This window comes from Onychostruthus taczanowskii, unplaced genomic scaffold (assembly GCF_017590055.1).
Source record: "Onychostruthus taczanowskii isolate IOZ18803 unplaced genomic scaffold, ASM1759005v1 scaffold97, whole genome shotgun sequence".
NCBI classification, from domain to species: domain Eukaryota; kingdom Metazoa; phylum Chordata; class Aves; order Passeriformes; family Passeridae; genus Onychostruthus; species Onychostruthus taczanowskii.
Window position 1 is genome coordinate 230,574 of NW_024507768.1, and position 18,421 is coordinate 248,994.

An 18,421-nucleotide genomic window follows, 5' to 3' on the forward strand; every position below is an offset into this window, starting at 1 on the left:
TCGGAGGAATGTGACTGTCCCTCCCCAGAGTTCAGGCACTCAAGCAGCAGCTGCTTCTGCCTCGAGGGTGGGCTGCCTGCTGGAAACATCCACCGGGTACCCCTGATACTCCCGGTGCTCTCTTCACTTGTTCGCACAGCCCTGTTCCCCTGGCACATTCCTTTTCATGCTGGTGGCTGAGAACTGGCTCTGCTTTTCCAGGTCACTGCCCGGCTGTTGGATAAGACAAGGAGGCAGTGGCTGCTGCATTTAAAGCTTCCTCTGTGGTTCCCTTTTTTACTAAGGAAACATTTCCTTTGGAACCAACTCCTGGCCTGGAGCTTGATAAATAAAGAAAAATAGTCTGCAAGCCCTTAAAATAGCAGTGGTTTATGAGCCTGGGTCCGGGCCAGGCTCCTGGGGCTGCCTTTCCCTGGCTGCAGCTGGATGTCGGGGGAGCCGCCGCCTGTGCCCCCTCCCACAGCCCATGGTGGGCACGGGGAGCCGGAGCCGCACCCGTGGCTCGGGGGTCACCTAATGGGGCACGGCACGGCACGGCACGGCACAGCCCCGCTCTGCCAGAGCCCCCGGAGGGGACCCTGGGGACAAGGCACGGCCTCAGCACCGGCGTCTGTCAGGTGGGAAGCGGTCCGGCTGCCGAACCCGGCACGGGGGGTTGAGAGCAGCAGCTCAGCCCTCCCGGCAGCCGGGGTCGCCCCCTCCCCACCTGGCCTCGGGAACCCGAACCGGGAAACCCCGAACCGCGGGCTCCGGGGGAAACAAACACCGGGGGGCTCCGGGACACCGGGCAGCGCTGGAAAGGGCTCGGCTCGGCTCGGCTCGGCTGGCTCGGCACAGTCCATCACGACACGGCCCCGAATGGCACGGCACCGCCCCGCACGGCACAGCCCATTGCGGCACAGCCCATCACGGCACGGCCCCGCACGGCTCGACACAGCCCCGAATGGCACGGCACGGCCCCGCACGGCACGGCCCCGCACAGCTCGGCACGGCCCATCACAGCACAGCCCATCACGGCACGGCCCCGCACGGCTCAGCACAGCCCATCACAGCACAGCCCATCACGGCACGGCCCCGCACGGCTCGGCACGGCCCCGCACGGCCCAGCCCATCACGGCACGGCCCCGCACGGCTCGGCACGGCCCATTACGGCCCAGCCCATCACGGCACGGCCCCGCACGGCTCGGCACGGCCCCCGCAGCCGCTCCGCCCTCGCGGGCGGGCCCGTTCGGGGCGGTGCCGGAGCCGCGCGGCGGGGCCGGGAGCGGAGCGGGAGCGGCGGAGAGAGGTTCGGGGTGCGGGGGCACTGCTGGGGCGGGGGGCACTGGAAGGAGTGGGGCCAGAGCTGGGATCCGGGTTACTGGCTGTGATGGGGCTGACTTACTGCTGGAGTCCGGGCAAACAGAGCTGTGTGGTACTGCTGGGCTTGGGGGAGCTGGGATCGGGGTTTTCTCGTAGGGCTTGGAGGGACTGAGAGCTGGGGTTGCTGGTGGGATGTGGGACTACTGGTTCTGGCGAGGTGTGGGCTCAGAGGTGGGGTCCCTGGGGTTACTGGTGGGATGTGGGGTCACTGGGGTTCCTGGTGGGATGTGGGGTCGCTGATTCTGGCTCGAGGTGGGGTTGTGGGGTGTGGGGTCAGTGCAGGGGTGCGGCAGTGGGCCATAGGGTGGGGTGCAGCGGGACAGGGTGGGGTGGGTGTGCCCAGGGTGGGGTGGGGGTCCCTGGGTGTGGTGAGGGATGGGTCAGCTGCGCCTCAGTCGCTGCAGGCTGTCATTCCTTGAGGGTGGCCTTGGGCTGTGGGTCCCAACTTGCAGTTGTCCCCCAGGCAGTGCCTGACCTGGGATGAGCCTGGGGGCTGCTGCCCCTTCCCACATCCCTCCCCACAGCCCCACTCCAGCAGTGTCCCTGTGTACAGCCTTGCCCATGGAGTGGCCGCTCTGTGTTTTCTTCAGAAAGAGGGAAAAAAAGTTCCCTTTCCTTACTGCTGAGCTCATTCTTAAACATTTATATTAGGGGGGTTTGTGGGGAGGGGAAATAATTGTGTAATGTCTTAGGAGCAGGGGAGCATTCCAAAAGCATGACTGCGTGGCCTTTTCCAGTGCTAGCAGTCTGGCAGCCAAGTCTCCCAGTGGCCAACCTCCCTAAAGCCAGCCCCAGCCCCTCAACACTCCCGGGAGAATGGGGCTGCAATCCCTGGGGCTGCAATCCCTGGGGCTGCGATCCCTGGGGCTGTGATCCCCAGAACTGTGATCCCCAGAACTGTGATCCCTGGGGCTGTCATCTCTAGGGCTGTGATCCCTGGGGCTGTGATCCCGAGAGCTGTGATCCCTGGGACTGTGATCTCTGGGGCTGTGATCTGTGGGCTGTGATCCCTGGGGCTGTGATCCCTGGGGCTGTGATCCCTGGGGCTGTGATCCCCAGAACTGTGATCCCTGGGGCTGTGATCCCTGGGGCTGTGATCCCCAGAGCTGTGATCCCTGGGGCTGTCATCTCTAGGGCTGTGATCCCTGGGGCTGTGATCCCTGGGGCTGTGATCCCCAGAGCTGTGATCCCTGGGACTGTGATCTCTGGGGCTGTGATCTGTGGGCTGTGATCCCTGGGGCTGTGATCCCTGGGGCTGTGATCCCTGGGGCTGTGATCCCCAGAACTGTGATCCCTGGGGCTGTGATCCCTGGGGCTGTGATCCCCAGAACTGTGATCCCTGGGGCTGTGATCCCCAGAACTGTGATCCCTGGGGCTGTGATCCCTGGGGCTGTGATCCCCAGAGCTGTGATCCCTGGGGCTGTGATCTGTAGGCTGCATCTGCCTGGGGGGCTGGCAGCAGGGGCCTGGCTGAGCCCCCCAGGCTGACATCCCTGGGAAAGTGTTCCAGGGAAAACTGGAGACTTCAGGATTGGCTGGCTGTGTGTCACGGGCACCAGTTGCATTTTGTTTCTATTTTGCCAAGTGCTTTTGGTGCCCAAACAGTTCCAGTTTATGCCCAGCTCCTCCTCCTCAGCTCAGAGACTGCATGAGATTTTGTGGACTTGCCCTGGTATCCAGGCTCCTGACAGCTACAGCTTCTCCAGGGAAAGGTGTAAGTGGAAAATAAGCCAAGTCCCTGTCTTCCCACAGGTTGTCAGGAGCGTTTAAGCAGGCTGAGCTCCCGACTGGCCGTTTGCAGGGGAGAGGAGCGCTGACATGAAAAGTAAGGAGCTGCATTAGCGCACGCCGCTCGGCGCTGGGCAGGCAGGCGCTGCGCGAGTGAGTGCAGCCATCTGCTGAGATTGTGGCCTGTTGTTTGGAGCTTTCAGCAAGACACTCCTCTACCGTGAGGCTGGGAAGGCTGTCACTGCTGCAGGAGGTAAAATAAGAACATGGCATGATGTCCTTTGGAAAAGGAGGTAAGGGCAGGCAGCGTTTCCCTCAATGCTCAAACACTTGTGGTTTGAGCTTTGTTTAGGTTTTCAAATTCTTCTGTTCCAAGTTCTTTTCTCTGTTTTGCTTGTGGATGTTTTTTGTGGGATTTAGCAATGAAAATGAGCCAGCCTGGACACTCTGCTCCGGGTCTGGGTCTGGACAGTTGCCCCTTGCCACTGGAGTGTGTGTTAAGCCCAGCCTGCCTGGCTGTGCCCAAATAATATCTCAAAAAAAAGGGTAAGGTCTAAACTTGAGCACTGGGTTGAGCTCCTGTTTTGACAGTCACTTGTTTGGCTATAGCAGGTCTAGAGGTCTGAGGAAGGTTTCAGGCAGCCCTCTCAGTGGTAAATACAGACATTTTCTGTGCTGCTGGGTGGTTTTGGCAGCAGAGGCAGGCGGGATGGCAGGTGAGCCAGGGGCTGGGAGCAGCAGCAGGGCTGGGGCACGTGGGTGTGGGTCAGCCGGGGTGCCAGCGAGGGCTAGGGCTGGGGGCTCTGGGCAGGGGGCTCTGGGCAGGGGGCTCAGGGCAGGGGGCTCAGGGCTGGGGGCTCGGGCTGGCCCAGGTGTGGGCTGGGGGTTGGGGGCTCAGGGCTGGGGGCTCAGGGCTGGTCTGCTCTGCACAAACAGCACAGCTCAGCCCGCCTGGGGGATGGAGGAGTGCCAAAATCCAGGTGCTGCTTTGCCAAAGCCACTTGGATGGTCTTGAGCTGTGATCTGCCCAGGAGCCCGTGCTCTGCCCTGCCCATTGCACTGCCCCTCAGCATCACTGTTTGCTTTCAGCCCCTTTTGGAAATTTTTTGTGCCTTTCAGCCTTGATGATTCTGTGATTCTGCAGTAAGAATCCCTCTGGTGCTTGCAGCAGTGGCTGGGACACTTGTCCTGTACTGCCTTGGCCGTGGCTTAGGTGTCTCAGCAAATGAAATTCCCCACAGTGGGCATTCCTGTGGGGCTTTAATTTGGAAGTTTACTTGTTTTATCATTGTACCAGTGAGTCCAAGCGGCTAAAACCATTTCTGCAGTGGAACTGCCCCACAGCAGTGGGGACATCCCTGCCAAGGGGCTGCTCCCAGCACAGCTCTCTCGCCCCCAGCCCTGCCCAGGCTTCAGAGCTGTGCCTCTGGCCAGGGCTGTGGTCCCTGGTGTGACCGGTCTGACCAGGGTGGGGCCCTCAGCAGTGCTTGGGAATTTCTGCTTTAGAACAAAACCCCTCTGTTACCTCTAGGAAGTCGAGTCTGGCCAAGGAGGTTCATTGAAAGATTTCTGTCCCTGGTTGGAGCCCTTCAAAGCATTAACACCTTTCTCTGCTATTCCTGAGTCCCCATAGCAGGCACTGGATGATGGACACATCCTGCTGCCAGAGGAATTCCCTGTATCCTGCTCAGCAGGAACTTCACGTGTTGAGGCACAAAGCTGGGAGAGACCAGCAGCACAAGGGCTGCCCTGGAGCCTGGCTGGTTTTATGGTGATGGCTTTAGAAGAGTTGCTGGGAAAGTAGAACAGAGCAATTTGGGGTTGTGCTGCAGCTTTTGGTGAGCTGAAGGAGATTTTGCTCAGGATTTGGCTGGTGCTGGCAGTGGTGGCACAGATTAAACCCCAGCCATCCCCGTGGGGCCCAGCCTGCCTGCAGCAGCAGCTGCAGGACGGGAGCCCTGTGGGCTTTGGCAGTGGGAAATGCTGGCACACAGCTGCTGCTCCCTTTTGTTTTCTCCATGGATGAGCAGGAGGCATCTCCAGCGGGGCCCTGCGAGTGCTGCTCACACCCAAGAGCTGCCAGGGTGCATTGCCAGCGTGGGCTGGGCAGTGCTGGCTATTTTGGGGTGGTTGGCACTTTGCAGGCTTTAAAATCTCAACTTTCGTGTCTGTTGTGGATGACTGTGTGCTTTTAATCATTTGGCAGCTGTAGCAAAGCTGTCCTCAGATTATCACAGAATCCCAGAGTGGTTTGGGTTGGGAGGGACCTTAAAGTTCATCCCATCCCATCCCATCCCATCCCATCCCATCCCATCCCATCCCATCCCATCCCCTGCCATGGCAGGGACACCTTCCACTGTCCCAGGCTGCTCCAAGCCCCTTCCAACCTGGCCTTGGGCACTGCCAGGGATGGGGCAGCCACAGCTTCTCTGGGCAGCCTGTGCCAGGGCCTCACCATCCTCTCAGGGAATAATTTCTTCTGGAAGGGGCTCTGAGGTCTCCCCAGAGCCTTCTCCTCTCCAGGCTGAGCCCCCCCAGATCTCCCAGGCTGGCTCCAGAGCAGCTCCAGCTCCATGGCCTCGCTCCAGCAGCTCGGTGTTCTCCCTGTGTTGGGGGCCCCAGCTCTGCAGTGGGGTCTCACTGAGGGGCAGAATTCCCCCCTCCCCTGCTGCCCACCCTGGGGGATCAGCCCTGCACACTGGGCTGCCAGTTAATGCTGCTGTTGAGCTTCTCATCCACCAGCACCCCCAAGTCCTTCCTCTCAGGGCTGCTCCCACTTAATTCTTCTGCATTTGTACTTGGGATTGTGCTGTTTGTCTTCATGAAGTTGCCTTCATGTTTTCCACTCTTTTTATCTGCTCATAATCTGGCGACAGTGCAAACAGAATCCTCATCCCAGGGTCTGGCCTCACGCTGCTGAGCAACAAGAGCATCCCCTGGCAAAGCAGCTCATCTCCCCTGGCACAGGGAGGTGCTGGCATCGGGTGCTGGTGCTGTGCCAGCTGCTGGGTCCGGGGCAGGACCGGGGCGCCCCGCCGACCCCTCAGGCTCACAGCCCTTGCAGCCTCCTTGCCCTGCTCGCCTTTGCACACCAGCTCTGGATTAGTAATGGGCTATTTCTGGATGGCTCTCCTGAGTAATGGAATGAATTGTGCTGAGATTTTGGGTGGGGACCGTGCCTCTGCCCTGTGAGTCACGGCTGGGCTCCGCGCCGGGCTCGGGCGCCGCGGGGCCGGAGCGTCCCGGGTCAGGGGGGACCTGGGGCCGTGGGAAGGAGCTCTGGCTCTGGGGACCTGCTCAGCTTGGGGCAGTGCGCCCTGCTTGGCTTTGCTTTCAGTGCAGAGTCTGCAGGCTGGGCATGGGCAGAGCCTGCTGTCCGTCTGCTTGTCCTGGAGTGGCTGTTTGTCCTCGGGCATCTCCTGCTCCTCACGCTGCAGATGTTGTCAGCTGTGGGTGAGACATTGGCACGGCCCAAAACGCCTTTCCTCTTGGAGATAGGGAGCCACAAAGCAGCATATCATGTTCTGCTGTGGGCAGAGAAGCTTTGTGTGCAAGTGAACAGGCTTCTTTCTCCCTGAGCTCTGTTTTCTGTGCTGTGGACCTGCTGCTGGAGAGAGGACGAGCCTCTGGTCAGACAAGAAGGATGGTTTGCAGCAAGGGTTGGTCTTGTGCATCCTGGAGGTGTTTTCCAGCCTTAATGATTCAGTGGGATTGTGGGTTTGCCTGGCCCAGCTGGGCAGGAGCAGCAGGGCATGAGGAACAGGGACAGGAGCTGTTTCCCCCCATGCTCAGCACTTACCTCCCTAAAAGCGCCCCTGGTTCCTAAAAGGGACCCTTTGGAGCACCTTTTTCTTTTGTTCTCTGACTTCAGTGTTGCACAAATGTGCTCACCTTCCTGTAGCCATGCTCCTCCACTGGGATGTGTGCCTGGCACCAAGGATCCCAGCTGAGGAATGTCCCATCTCCCGGATGCAGCCCTTGATTCTCACTCTTCTCACCCTACAAGTGCCAGCTTTCTATTTTTATCAACAGCTCCAGAGCACTCAGCAGCCATGAGCCATTCCTGCCTCAGCCTGTGAGCCAAAATGCTGGGAAGCTACAAAGATCCCTGGCTCCAGCAGGGTCTGGTCCAGGATGGGTGGAAACTCTCTCTTTTGCCCAAACCATTGGGCAGTGTGATTTGTGAAACTGGGGTGGCTCCCCGGGCTCTGAGTGGCAGGGGTGACCTGCCAGGCACATCGGTGAGACACTCAGCTCTGCAGCCTGCCTTTGCAATGTGAGTCAGCCATTCAGGCTCATTTCTTAATCCCTCACTTGCAGCTAATTATGATGCAGCTGGACTCCTGCTTTACCCTTTTCCTCCCTTTTCTGTTGGCTCAGGGTGAGGGTGGGATCGCTGGGGCAGGGGCAGATTCCTGGCCTTTGTTAAGGCTCAGTTTGAGTGCCCTGGTTGAAGGCCAGGTTTGTGATGTTCTGGCCTTCCCAAGGTGGTGCCAGTGATCCTGCAGGGATCCAGCATGACCCACTCCCTGCTTGCAGCTCAGTGCCTCAGCGCTGGTGTGTGTGTGTCCTTCCCACGGGGTTATTTCCTGTGAGCCTTCCCCAGGCTCCCAGCATGAGCGGCTCCTTCCCACCCTGCTGCCTGGGCAGAGGGTTTGGAGAGGGACAGGGCTGAGGGGGAAAGCATGGAACATCCCTGCCTTCAGGAGAGGCTTCTTGGTCACCCGTAGTTTCGCCCAGAGCAGTGTGAATTTTCAGGGACTAAACCCTGACATGTCATTCCCAGGATCTCTGCAAGGACAGAAGATGTGAGGAGTAGGACAGGCTCTTTGGACTGGGAATCTGGGGATGGAAAAGAGATTTTGGTCACAAGGCTGGGGAGGGATGTGATCCCACTACGGCTGATTTTCTCATGCTCATTCAGACTCTGTGCCAGGCATTTTGTGGCATTGTCCTGGCTGGTTCCCAGGCTCAGCTGTAAACCCCTTTTGAAAGTGAGGGATGCAAAGGCATAGTTTTCCTTGCAGAACTGCATCCTTTTCCCGTGGGGAGAAAGCTGCCTGCTTTGTCGTGGGGTCTCAGCTCTGTTTGCTGAGTGATGACTGGCAGCTTCTCCCTCTGCCAGTGCCAGCGTCAGCTCTCTTGGTGCCATGGCAAAGGCTCCTTTTTCAGACAGGCTGGGATGGGGCCAGCCCACGCCGGCTGCCAGGCACACAGGTCCTGCTTGCCCAGACCTCCAGGGCCTTGGCTTGGTGTGTTCCAGCTGCTGATCAGATTATTTGGGGTCTGGTGAGCGTGCTGGGGTGAAATGCGAAGCACAGTTTCTGCCCTGAAGAATGTATAATTTAAAATAAACCCAGCATGTGCGTGGAACTCTGAGACTGTCTAAAATCCTGGTTACCTGGGTGGTAGCACAGCAAAACCAGGGAGATTGTCTAAAATCCTGGTTAGCTGGGTGGTAGCACGGCAAAACCAGGGAAGGTTGGATGTCTGGGGAAGGCAGAGTGGTTTGTCACCTCCCACAAGGTCCCTGTGTGCAGCCACCAGCACTGACCACAGCTGGGATGGTTCCCCAGACAGAGCAGCAGTGCTGGGTGTAAATGGTTCAGTCAGGCAGTTCTTGTGGTGCCCTGGGGCTGATGTGGTGGGAGCTGGAGGGTTGGGACCTTCTGTCCAGTCAGTCACTGGCAGGGCACAGTGGGATGTGCCCAGGTGCTCGTGTCTGGTTCTCCCAGGCTGCTGGGCGCAGGAATTTGGGGGAGCAGGAGCACGAGCTGCCCGTGCTGCTCTGTCCTGCTCACCTGCTCGTGTCCCCACAGCGATGGCAGCCATCAGGAAGAAGCTGGTGATTGTGGGAGATGGTGCCTGCGGAAAGACGTGTCTGCTGATCGTGTTCAGCAAAGACCAGTTCCCCGAGGTCTACGTGCCCACGGTGTTTGAGAACTACATTGCTGACATAGAGGTGGATGGGAAGCAGGTAAGGGCCGTTGCCATTCCTGTCCCCTGCTGGCAGTGCCACTGCCCAGTGCTGCTGCTGGGATTGCCCTGTGTGCTCAGAGACACCTGCACACACAGGGGAGCCCACGGCTCCAGCAATTCTGGGTCACCCTGAGCCTGTCCCAGTTTGAGGAAGAGCACAGCTGTACCTGAGGAAGATAAATCTGTCACTCGTGGCCTGCAGAGCCGCTGAGCCGTGTCCTTGTCCCCTCTCAGGTGGAGCTGGCCCTGTGGGACACAGCAGGACAGGAGGACTATGACAGGCTGCGGCCCCTCTCGTACCCGGACACAGACGTCATCCTCATGTGCTTTTCCATCGACAGCCCGGACAGCCTCGGTAGGGACTGGGGGTCCCACGGGGCTCGCTGCTGCTGCTGAACCCCCTGGGGTCTGGGAAGCCCCCAAGCTGCCCCTCGACGATGCCAGAGCCTCCCCTTCATCCCCCGACCTTGTGTGCACTTCAGGGGAGTGCTGACTGGGCAAGGTGGTGGGAGAGGGGCGTGCTGTGGGGGGAGCTCTCCCTGCTCCAACGGGAAAAGCCTGGAGCTGGTTTCTGTGAGGAGCCTGTGGGGCAGCAGCCCCTCAGCTCAAAGGATTCCACGTGTGCTTGTTGCAGAGAACATCCCTGAGAAGTGGACGCCGGAGGTGAAGCACTTCTGCCCCAACGTGCCCATCATCCTGGTGGGGAACAAGAAGGACCTGCGCAACGACGAGCACACGCGGCGGGAGCTGGCCAAGATGAAGCAGGTGGGGACAGCCCTGGGTCCCCCAGGCAGCCACTTCTGCCCATGGCAGGTCCTGCCTGCAAGGGCTGGATGCCCCAAGGGCAGCCGCTGTTGTGTTCCGGCAACGTTTCCAAACCCTTTTTTCACCGCTTCCTAGGAGCCGGTGAAGCCAGAGGAGGGGAGGGACATGGCCAACAGGATCAACGCCTTCGGCTACCTGGAGTGCTCGGCCAAGACGAAGGAGGGGGTGCGGGAGGTGTTCGAGATGGCCACGCGTGCCGGGCTGCAGGTGCGCAAGAACAAGAAGCGCAGGGGCTGCCCGCTGCTGTGAGCTGCTGCCGCACAGCCCCGGCGGCGCCTCGGGGTGCCACCACCTGCCCCGAACCCCTCGCGCCAGAGCTGCCACCCGCGCTCGCAGGGTGTCCCTGCGACATTCCAGGGCCGTGAGTGCCTTCAGCGCCTGCTGCTCTCCGAGGGCCGGCTGCTCGCGTCGCTCCCCGCGTCGCCCCGGTTTGCCCTGAGCCCCCTGGGTTTGCCCTGAGCCCCCTGGGTTTGCCCTGAGCTCCCTGGGTTTGCCCTGAGCATCCTGGGTTTGCCCTGAGCTCCCTGGGTTTGCCCTGAGCTCCCTGGTTTGCCCTGAGCCCCCTGGGTTTGCCCTGAGCATCCTGGGTTTGCCCTGAGCTCCCTGGGTTTGCCTTCCCCGTGGGCATTGCTGTGGTGTTCACTCCCTTTCCCAGCTCTGGGCAGGTGCCACAGAAGCAGGAGGTGCCGGTCGCAGCTCACGCGTGGGGTGTGCCGGGCCCTCGGTGTGTTCTGCCTGCGCTCCTGGGCCGTGCAGGCAGCAGCCAGCAGAGTTACAGACTTGCCTGGGCAGTTTCAGCCCTGCCTGAGCAGAGCTGGGCTCAGCTGCTGCCAGCAGCTCCTCCCGGGACGCGTGCCCAGCTCTGCCGGCATCGCCGCCTTCGAGTCTGCCTCGGTCGTGGGCTTGGCAGCACCAAACCCAACTGCTTAATTGGGAGAATAAATGCAAACTGGTATTTTAGTAATTATAACCTTGCTTGTGTGGTGTTCCTCTGGCTCTCCTTTGTGCTCCTGCCTGGCCCCCAGCTCCCGTCGCTTTAGCTGCTGGTGGAGATCAGGGCTCATTGCCCTGTACTTGCAAAAGAGCCAGGAAGCAGTTTGCATGGCAAGGGCCAGACAGGAGCTTCCCAGCTGTACCCAGTCCTGGGCGATGGGCACTGCCATCACAGCTGGAGCCATCCTGCCTCTGGAGCAGGGCAGGGCAGGGCTGCAGTGAGCCTGACGCTGCTCTGAGCCCTGTCTGTGCAAGCAAGGCCCACCTAGGACTCAACAGTACACTGCTTTTCTTTAAACATTTATTCCAGGGAAATAGAGTGCCTGCACAGCCATGCCAGCTCTCAGGCCAGGCAGCTGCCCAGTGGAGAGCTGAGCCAGCCTGTCCCAGACCAGGTCCCTGCCTGCCCTGGTCACCCATCGCAGCAGCAGGGAGCTCCCCGCTGCACCCAGTGAGGCTCTCTGGAGGCCGGAGTCTCCAGGCTTAAGCCTTTCACTGAATGGTGAGACCAGTCACAGAGAATAGTTTTGCCACAGACACGTAAAAAATGATTAAAATGGAGAGTTGTCCCAGTCTGATGCTGGTGTGGGCTTCGTGGCTGGCAGCAAAGGCTGGCAGCACCTTCTGGTCCAGTGGGTTCAGCTCCATCTCCACAGGGATGCATGGAGCACCCCGGGACTGAGACAGAAAAAGCAGGAGCTGCTGCAGGCCAGGGACAGGCTGAGGGGGATGCACTTCCTGGGGCTTCTCCCCCCTTCCCAGGTGCATCTCCTGCAGAGAAACCTCACGGCAGAGCTGGCTCCTGACTTTGAGATGGAGACGTGCAAGCCCTAAGCAAAAACCTGCTGTAAGTCCTGTTGCATTTGGGGCAGGAGAAGCCTCCCAGCGCCCCAGCTTTACCTGGCCATGCTGCTGCCCCAGGGTGCTGGCATGCAACCCTGGCAGCCTGCTGCTGTCAGGGCCCCACGGGCAGTGCCCAGCTCTGCTCACCTGGGTGCTAAACACTGAGCTGCAGCGTGTGGAGCTCGTTGGCGAGTCTGTCCTCAGCTGAGCTCTCGTCCTCGTAGGGGTACCCAGTGTAGCCCCCCTGTTCCTTGCAGTACCTGAGGAACCTGCAGGTGCAGAGGGAGGGGAGCATGGGCACGGGGTGGCACCGGCCTCGCTGCTCTGTGGCAGTGGGCATGGCCAGGCAGCAGGAAAGGGCAGGTGCTGCTGAGCAGTGGCAGGGCCAGGAGCAGCTCACCTGAGCCAGTGGTCGTCCTTGCTGAGCACGGTCGGATTACCCACCACGACCAACAGAGCCTTGGCCCTGGTGATGGCCACGTTAAGCCTCTGAAGAGGACAAGCGAGAGAGCTTTACCTGGCTGCAACACCTCTCATCGTCTCGCAGCCCCACCTGGGTGCAGGCAGCTCTGGGGTGGCACTGAGCACCCAGAGCAGCTCCACCTGCCTGTGAGAACCAGAGGGAAGAAGGGTCTGCCTGGAGCTAGGAGGTACCTTGGGGTTTTTGAGGAAGCCCAGCCTGAAGGTCTGGTCGAACTGGAGGTACGTGCTGCAGCTGCGCACGGTGGAGATGAGGATCACCTGCCGCTCCTGGCCCTGGAACTCTTCCACAGAGCCCACCTGGGGCAGGGACAACAGGTGAGGGGCCAGGAGCACCCCTGGGCTCCAGGGGCTCCTCTCTCCTCCGTGCCCAGGACGTACCTTCAGCTGGCTGATGTCTGGCAGCTTCTGCAGATCGGGATCCAGGGAGGCGACGGCTTTCCGGATCTTCTCCACCTGAGTGGAGGCACATGGCAAAATCCAGCCACCACAGGGCCATCCTTGTGCCAGCTCTGGGGCTGCCCATCCATCCCAGTGCTCCCTGTCCCTTGGGGAGGTCTCTGCCCTGCCCTGCCTTCCTCACCTGCTTCCTGTAGGGAGAGATGATGCCGATCTCCTTGGGGGACACGCTGGGGCAGCTTCCCCTGCCCCGGCTCTGCAGCAGCTTCTTGAGGTAGTGCACCAGCACCTCAATTTCGGCCGTGTTGAAGAATGAGGGACTCCTGGCCTCTCTCTGGTCTTCCCCACAAACGCCATGGAAGATGATGGGGAAGCCCTGGGGATGGAGAACATTTGGCTCTGCTCTGCCTGTGCCTCGGGGAACCCCCTGGGTCAGTCCCTCCACTCACTTTTTTGGGAAGCTCCTCCCAGGTACAAAACAGATTCCGGACGTCAAGCCCGTCGCTCCTGGACACCTTCAGCTCGTTGTCATAGAAGAGCTCGTTGGGGATCCTGAGAATGGCCTCATGGGACCTGGGAGAGGCAGGACAGTGCCAGGGTGGGTGCCATGCGGGTCCAGAACCCTCTCAGGCACCGTGCAGCCAGGACAGCAGGTGCACTCCCATCTCCCACACCAGCTGAGGCACTCTGAGGCTCTGGGGGACAGATCCTGGAGCGCCATGCTCCCCAACCCCTGCCTGGCTCGACCCCTTCCTGCTCTATCCCTGTCCCCACCTGTAGTTCCAGAGCAGTTTGGTGATGAACTGGGGGTCGTAGCCTCCACTCGACTTCTTGTACAAGGGGTTGTGCAGCATCAGCCTCTCCAGCAGCGAGGTGCCTGTGCCCAGTGATATCCTGTGGCTCCCCACAAGGCCACTCAGCCCCTGTGGGGTGCCCGCAGCACTCCCACTCCTCTCCCTACTCACCCAGACCATACTGGGTGGCCAGTGGGGAGGTCAGGACGGGGCCCAGCTGCTTGGGGTCTCCTGCCAGCACCAGCTGCCCCCCGTTGGGGTTGGTCTCCTCATCCATGGGAGCCAGGAGCCCTGGGAACAGGGGGAGGTCAGCGGGGAACGGGAAGGAGCCCAGGCCACGCAGAGATGCTGGTCCTTGAGTCAGCAGCCGGGCACCGCTCACCCGCGATGGCGACGACGCTCTCCGGCTCCACGGCGTGGCCGCACTCGTCGATGAAGACGTGGGAGAAAAGCCCAGGGGGGAAGTTGGCTGACACCAGCCTGGAGGAGAGATGGAATGGGGCTGTTCTCAGCATCCTGCCCCACCTGGCCATCCTTCCTGTCCTACCCTTCATCCTCCCACAGAGGAGGGGTTTCCCCCACTGCTGCCTGCCCTCCTCCAGCCCCTCCCTGCTGAGTCCCAGAGGGACTGCCTTCACAGCCTGCCTGCAAGGCGGCCCTGGGTCCACCTGCCACGGAGGCTGGGGACAATCCCAGCTCCTCTGACCTTCCTGCTGTCACCAGTGTGGTGATGATAATCCGGTAGCGCCTCAGGGTCTTCTTGCTTGGGTACACGTAGCTGCTCTGCTCATGATCCCAGTTGCAGCAGGGCTGGAGTGCAGGCATTGGGTGAGGTCCCATTATCCTGGGGGACGCCAGCCCAGATGTGCTGTCATGATTTCAGGGTGGAGGGGCAGGGACCTACCATGATATCAGGGGGCACTTCCCTGTAGTTCCTGGAGCTGGCCATGAGCCTGTAGACATTCTGAGGGGCAATGTCCTTGATGAGGCACTGGCACAGCAGGTCTGCAGCACTGTTGGAGGGGGCACAGGCCAGGATATGGGCATCCTTGAAGCATGTCCACACCTGGGTGGGAGGAGGAGGTGACAGCATTGAGCCCCATGGATGAGAATGGGCAGCAACGCTCAGGGCTGGATTTGGGCACCGGCCACTCACCTGCTTGATGGCCTCCACCATAGTGACCGTCTTGCCAGTGCCAGGAGGGCCAAAGATGAGGTACGGGGCTGGCCGGGACACCCCCGTCACGATGTGGGTCACAGCTCTGCGCTGCTCCTCGTTGGTCTCCAGCTTGCGGTTGAACCACCTGCGGGAGCAGAGCTGCGCTGCCTCCGTCGCCTCCATCCCCTCATCCCTCAGACCCTCCCACCCGGCACTGCTGGGACTCACCGGGGCTGGAAGGGGCCGGAGAACAGGGACTTGTGGCAGGAGGCGGAGGGGAAGAGGAGGCTGAACAAGCCCTGGCGCGTGGCCAGGACTGCAGCCCGGTGCTGGACCTGCAGCGGCAGCCGGCTGAAGGTGAAGGTCACATCGAACTTCAGGTTGTTCACAAACTTCTTCTGCAGCCTGGGAAGGAGTGGTGTGAGCAGGGCACGGGGCACCCCCCCATGCCCTCCTGGCCCTTTCCAACCCACTCCTGGCCTTTGGCATCTCTGAGAAAGGCTGCTGGGAGCAGACATCACTCACTTGGAGGAGAAGCCCAGCCTGACCTTCTCCAGCTCCACGCTGTGCACGTAGCCCTTGTACCGCACGAGCGGGGAGCGGTCCCGCTCGCTGCTCAGGTGGGCAAACAGGTGGTCCCCTCTCAGCACGGACGGGCGGTTCTCAGCCACGCCAGGCACCTGTGCCAAAGGGCCAGTGTGATGCCAGGCACCCTGGCAGCGCCAGCGTTGTGCCAGCACCCCTCCCATCCCTCAGCCCCCCACGCACATCGAGAACCAGCAGCGCCCTGTCCTGCACCATGGTCACATCCTGCATGTCGTAGCGCCGGATGTCCACCTCCATCTGAATCTCCTCCAGGTGCAGCAGCAGCTGGAATTTCTGGTAGTAGTTCTCAGCCTGCAGAGGTGCTTCCAGCAGCGAGCTGAGGGCAGCAGCAATGTCATTGTGTCCCAGGGACAGCTTGGCACTCAAGGAGCACCTCAGCATTTCTCTCAGCCCTTGGCACTCACCGCATGGCAGCCCAGCTGGAGCTGGCACTGGTGTTGGGTCCGAGCAGGATCGTGTCCTTGAGGCTCTTTGGGTAGTGGTAGGTGCCCAGAGGGATCTCCCTCTCCAGTTCATTTTTCAGGGAGCTGGGTGGAGGGGACAGTAGTGCTTCAGGGACTACATGGTGTCCCCAGCCCCACTGTCACCAGCCATGGCGCAGGGCTGAAACACTGTCCTGGGGTGCCACAGTCAAGGAGCTGAACCTTCTCCTGGCTGGGGAACAGGCTGGGCCCCTGTGCTCAGGATGACAGCAGGTGAGCCCATCACATACCTGTCAGGGGGGATGCCATCCTCGGTGATGACTGTGACATGGCGCTGCAGGCTGGCCTCGTAGGGCTGGAAAGGTGCCGAGGGCCGCAGGTCCTTGGCCAGCTGGCTCTCGGCAACGGCAGCAACGTAGCGGGAGATGCTGAAGGACTCGTCTGGCTCCTTGGTGAACTCGAAGAACACCACAGCACTGAAGTGCCCATTGCAGGTGGTGAGGCACCGCACCTGGACGGGGTACATCCCACCTGCGGGGTGAAGTGGTGAGACTGGGTCCTGCATCCTCTCTGCAGGGCAGGGCGCGGCGCAGGGCACGGGATGGGACCCACCTGGGTGTAACAGCAGGGACTGGCCCTGCAGTGCCCCTTGCTCATCGGCGAAGGAGAGCTCCTGTGCCTGCTGGCGTGGCTGGAAGCGCTGCAGTGTCACCACCTCTGTCCCACGGTTCCGCAGCAGGACAGTGACTGTCCGGGGCTCACCTGGCTCCACCGGGAAGCGGATGTTCCCGTCGCCCTGGTCATGGTCTGAGACGATCTCTACCCCGTGCTTCCCACGAACGAGCTCAGCCCTGTGGGGAGGGAGGGTCAGGCTTTCCCAGCCGGGGTGGGGGATCCAAGGGACATGCCGAGCTGGGGTGCTGCTGGTCATACCACTGCTTGGCATAGCTCTGGGGCATTTGTGGAGTGGAGCTGAGCTGCTGTCCTGAGGCAGACGTGGACACAGACGTCTGTGCATTCCTTCGGGGTCGCCGGTACTGGTCTGCCACCACCACATGCCTCGTCACCTGCAAGGAGCAGCCAGAATCAGCGCGGCCCTGGGATTCTGCAGGGGACTCCTGAGGAGCCAGTCCTGGTGGGCACTGCCCCAGCATAAACTCACCTTGAATTTCACCACCTCTCCGCGCACCTGAACCTGGTGGGTTGTCCTCAGTGCGTACAACATGCAGGAAAAATTGGGCGTCCTTGCATCAGTCCTGTGGAGACAAGGGAGAGGGTTTGTGGGGGACAGTGTGGCTCGGCTGCCGCGGGCACAGGCAGCTGAGGTGAGGCAAGTGGGAAGATGAAGCCGGACACTGAGGCTGCAGTGAGGGGCCCCTCAGCAGGTCCCCTCTGCTCCAGGAGAGGAAGGAGGCCTTGGGCTTCCCACTGGTCTGTGCAAATCTTACATCCCTGCTGGCTGCTCCAGCAAGTCCGTGCTGTGCCATCGCTGTCCCAACTATGCCACAGCCATTGCAGCTGTCCCACTGCATCACTGCCTGGCCTGACAGCTATGCAGCCCCTGCCCATGCCAGTGCTCAGGGGCTGAGCTGGCACAGCCACTGTGCTCCCAGCAGTGATGACTCCCCAGGTCCCTCCTCCCAGTCCCACCAGTGCACCGAGCCCTGGCTTTGCCAATGATTAACAGTGGTGGTATTGCACAGGGGCCAGTGTGACTGGTGCCAGCAGGTGAGGTGGGGGAGGATGGTGGGCAGTGGGTGCCCAAGGCCATCCCCAGGCAGCTGCTGGGGGCCCATGGAGCTGGGGATCATCCCGGCAGGGCACTGTGAGACAGACGAGCTTGGGGCCCGCGGTGTTGCTGGCCGGGGGATCGGGAGATGCTGGCCGGGGCTCTGTCCCAGGTGATGTTGCCCGGGTCTGGCCGGGGGCTCTCACCTGCCCCGGAACTCCTGGTTGTAGATGGTCCGCAGCGCTTCCCGCAGGCTCGTCTGCTCCCGGCCCGTGTCCTGCAGGAACTGCACGAACTGATGCCCCCAAAGACTGGCCTCCGCCACGCTGAACCGCGGCATGCTTGAGCCGAGCCGAGCCGAGCCGAGCCGAGCCGAGCCGCGATGGTGCCGCGTCCAGGAGTGCCAGGTTAAGCCGGGCTGGGCTGGGCTGGGCTGGGCTGAGCCCGGGCTGGTCGCGCAGGGAGAAACGAAAGCGAAAGAGGCTGCGGGGCCGCGGGACAGCGCAGCAGCCTGGGTCCGCACGGGGGGGAGAAGGGCCGGGAGGCAGGGAGCCAGTGAGCCCACGGGATGATTAGCTAAAGATTTGGAGAAGGACAAAGAGATAGAAGCGCTTTAAGGCTGGAGCGGTGAAGCGCTTCAGCGTGCCCGCGGAGCAGGCTAGCCTTGAGCAGATAACAGCTGTGTTGTGTGCCGTCTTATCTCGGGCCCTGCTCCGGCTTCACATTCCTGCAATTGCTGCAGCGATTTCCTGGATGGCTCCAGGGCCGCAGCCCACAGCACCTGAGGCGCACACAAGCTTTCGTGTCCCCTGGGTGCTGCCGCAGGAGCAGCCTCTCAAACTGGCCTGGGTGCAGAGCACTGTGCAAACCCTCCAAAAAGCCCTGCTGTGGGATACAGCCAGGAGTGGCTGAAGCAGGGGTTAAAGTAAGACACCGAGGGTGAGTGGAATGACCGCCTTGCTGCTTTTTTTCCAGGGTGAGGAGCTGCATTAAAACTCTGTGATTGTTTCTGTTTTAGTTTGGAAGCTCAGCCCTCCATTTCCCGTCTGTATACCAGGGCAGGAGCATCACCCATGGGTTTGGCGTGATATCATCCCTGATT

General features: G+C 61.0%; 2 protein-coding genes across 6 annotated transcripts; one reads left to right on the forward strand and one right to left on the reverse strand.

Annotated features, from left to right (window-relative positions):
* Nucleotides 1-1,215: 1,215 nt before the first annotated feature.
* RHOC (ras homolog family member C) lies at nt 1,216-10,864 on the forward strand. Of its 5 annotated transcripts, none has more exons than XM_041427125.1 (6): nt 1,216-1,288; nt 3,115-3,383; nt 8,910-9,067; nt 9,304-9,424; nt 9,704-9,834; nt 9,970-10,864. In XM_041427125.1, exons 2-6 carry the CDS (start codon nt 3,362-3,364, stop codon nt 10,141-10,143), a joined length of 606 nt encoding a protein of 201 aa, XP_041283059.1. In that variant the 5' UTR covers nt 1,216-1,288; nt 3,115-3,361; the 3' UTR covers nt 10,144-10,864. The 5 variants fall into 5 exon arrangements, with proteins under 5 accessions (XP_041283059.1, XP_041283062.1, XP_041283064.1 ...); XM_041427128.1 differs by having other exon boundaries at nt 3,115-3,343; XM_041427126.1 differs by lacking the exon at nt 1,216-1,288 and adding an exon at nt 1,396-1,414.
* Nucleotides 10,865-11,208: 344 nt separating this feature from the next.
* On the reverse strand, nt 11,209-17,659 carry MOV10 (Mov10 RISC complex RNA helicase). The gene is made up of 22 exons (XM_041427122.1): nt 17,526-17,659; nt 16,753-16,846; nt 16,524-16,657; nt 16,203-16,441; nt 15,881-16,121; nt 15,573-15,695; nt 15,331-15,484; nt 15,088-15,242; nt 14,791-14,967; nt 14,560-14,707; nt 14,308-14,469; nt 14,110-14,213; nt 13,786-13,883; nt 13,575-13,694; nt 13,384-13,486; nt 13,059-13,182; nt 12,794-12,985; nt 12,592-12,666; nt 12,385-12,510; nt 12,131-12,219; nt 11,878-11,999; nt 11,209-11,717 (listed from the first exon to the last, which is right to left on the reverse strand). The coding sequence occupies exons 1-21, from the start codon at nt 17,657-17,659 to the stop codon at nt 11,885-11,887; spliced, it is 2,907 nt and encodes a 968-aa protein (XP_041283056.1). The 3' UTR covers nt 11,209-11,717; nt 11,878-11,884.
* Between the last annotated feature and the right edge of the window lie 762 nt (nt 17,660-18,421).

Bases quoted from the DNA above. Each gene is read 5' to 3' on its own strand.
- RHOC (XM_041427125.1), top strand. From the start codon at position 3,362: ATGATGTCCTTTGGAAAAGGAG. The intron at 9,068-9,303 runs GTAAGGGCCGTT...GTCCCCTCTCAG, and splicing joins TAGAGGTGGATGGGAAGCAG to GTGGAGCTGGCCCTGTGGGA. The intron at 9,425-9,703 runs GTAGGGACTGGG...TGCTTGTTGCAG, and splicing joins CGACAGCCCGGACAGCCTCG to AGAACATCCCTGAGAAGTGG.
- MOV10 (XM_041427122.1), bottom strand. From the start codon at position 17,659: ATGCCGCGGTTCAGCGTGGCGGAGGCCAGTCTTTGGGGGCATCAGTTC. The intron at 14,968-15,087 runs GTGAGTGATGTC...ACTCCTTCCCAG, and splicing joins AGGCTGGGCTTCTCCTCCAA to GCTGCAGAAGAAGTTTGTGA. The intron at 12,000-12,130 runs GTGAGCTGCTCC...CTGCACCTGCAG, and splicing joins AAGGACGACCACTGGCTCAG to GTTCCTCAGGTACTGCAAGG.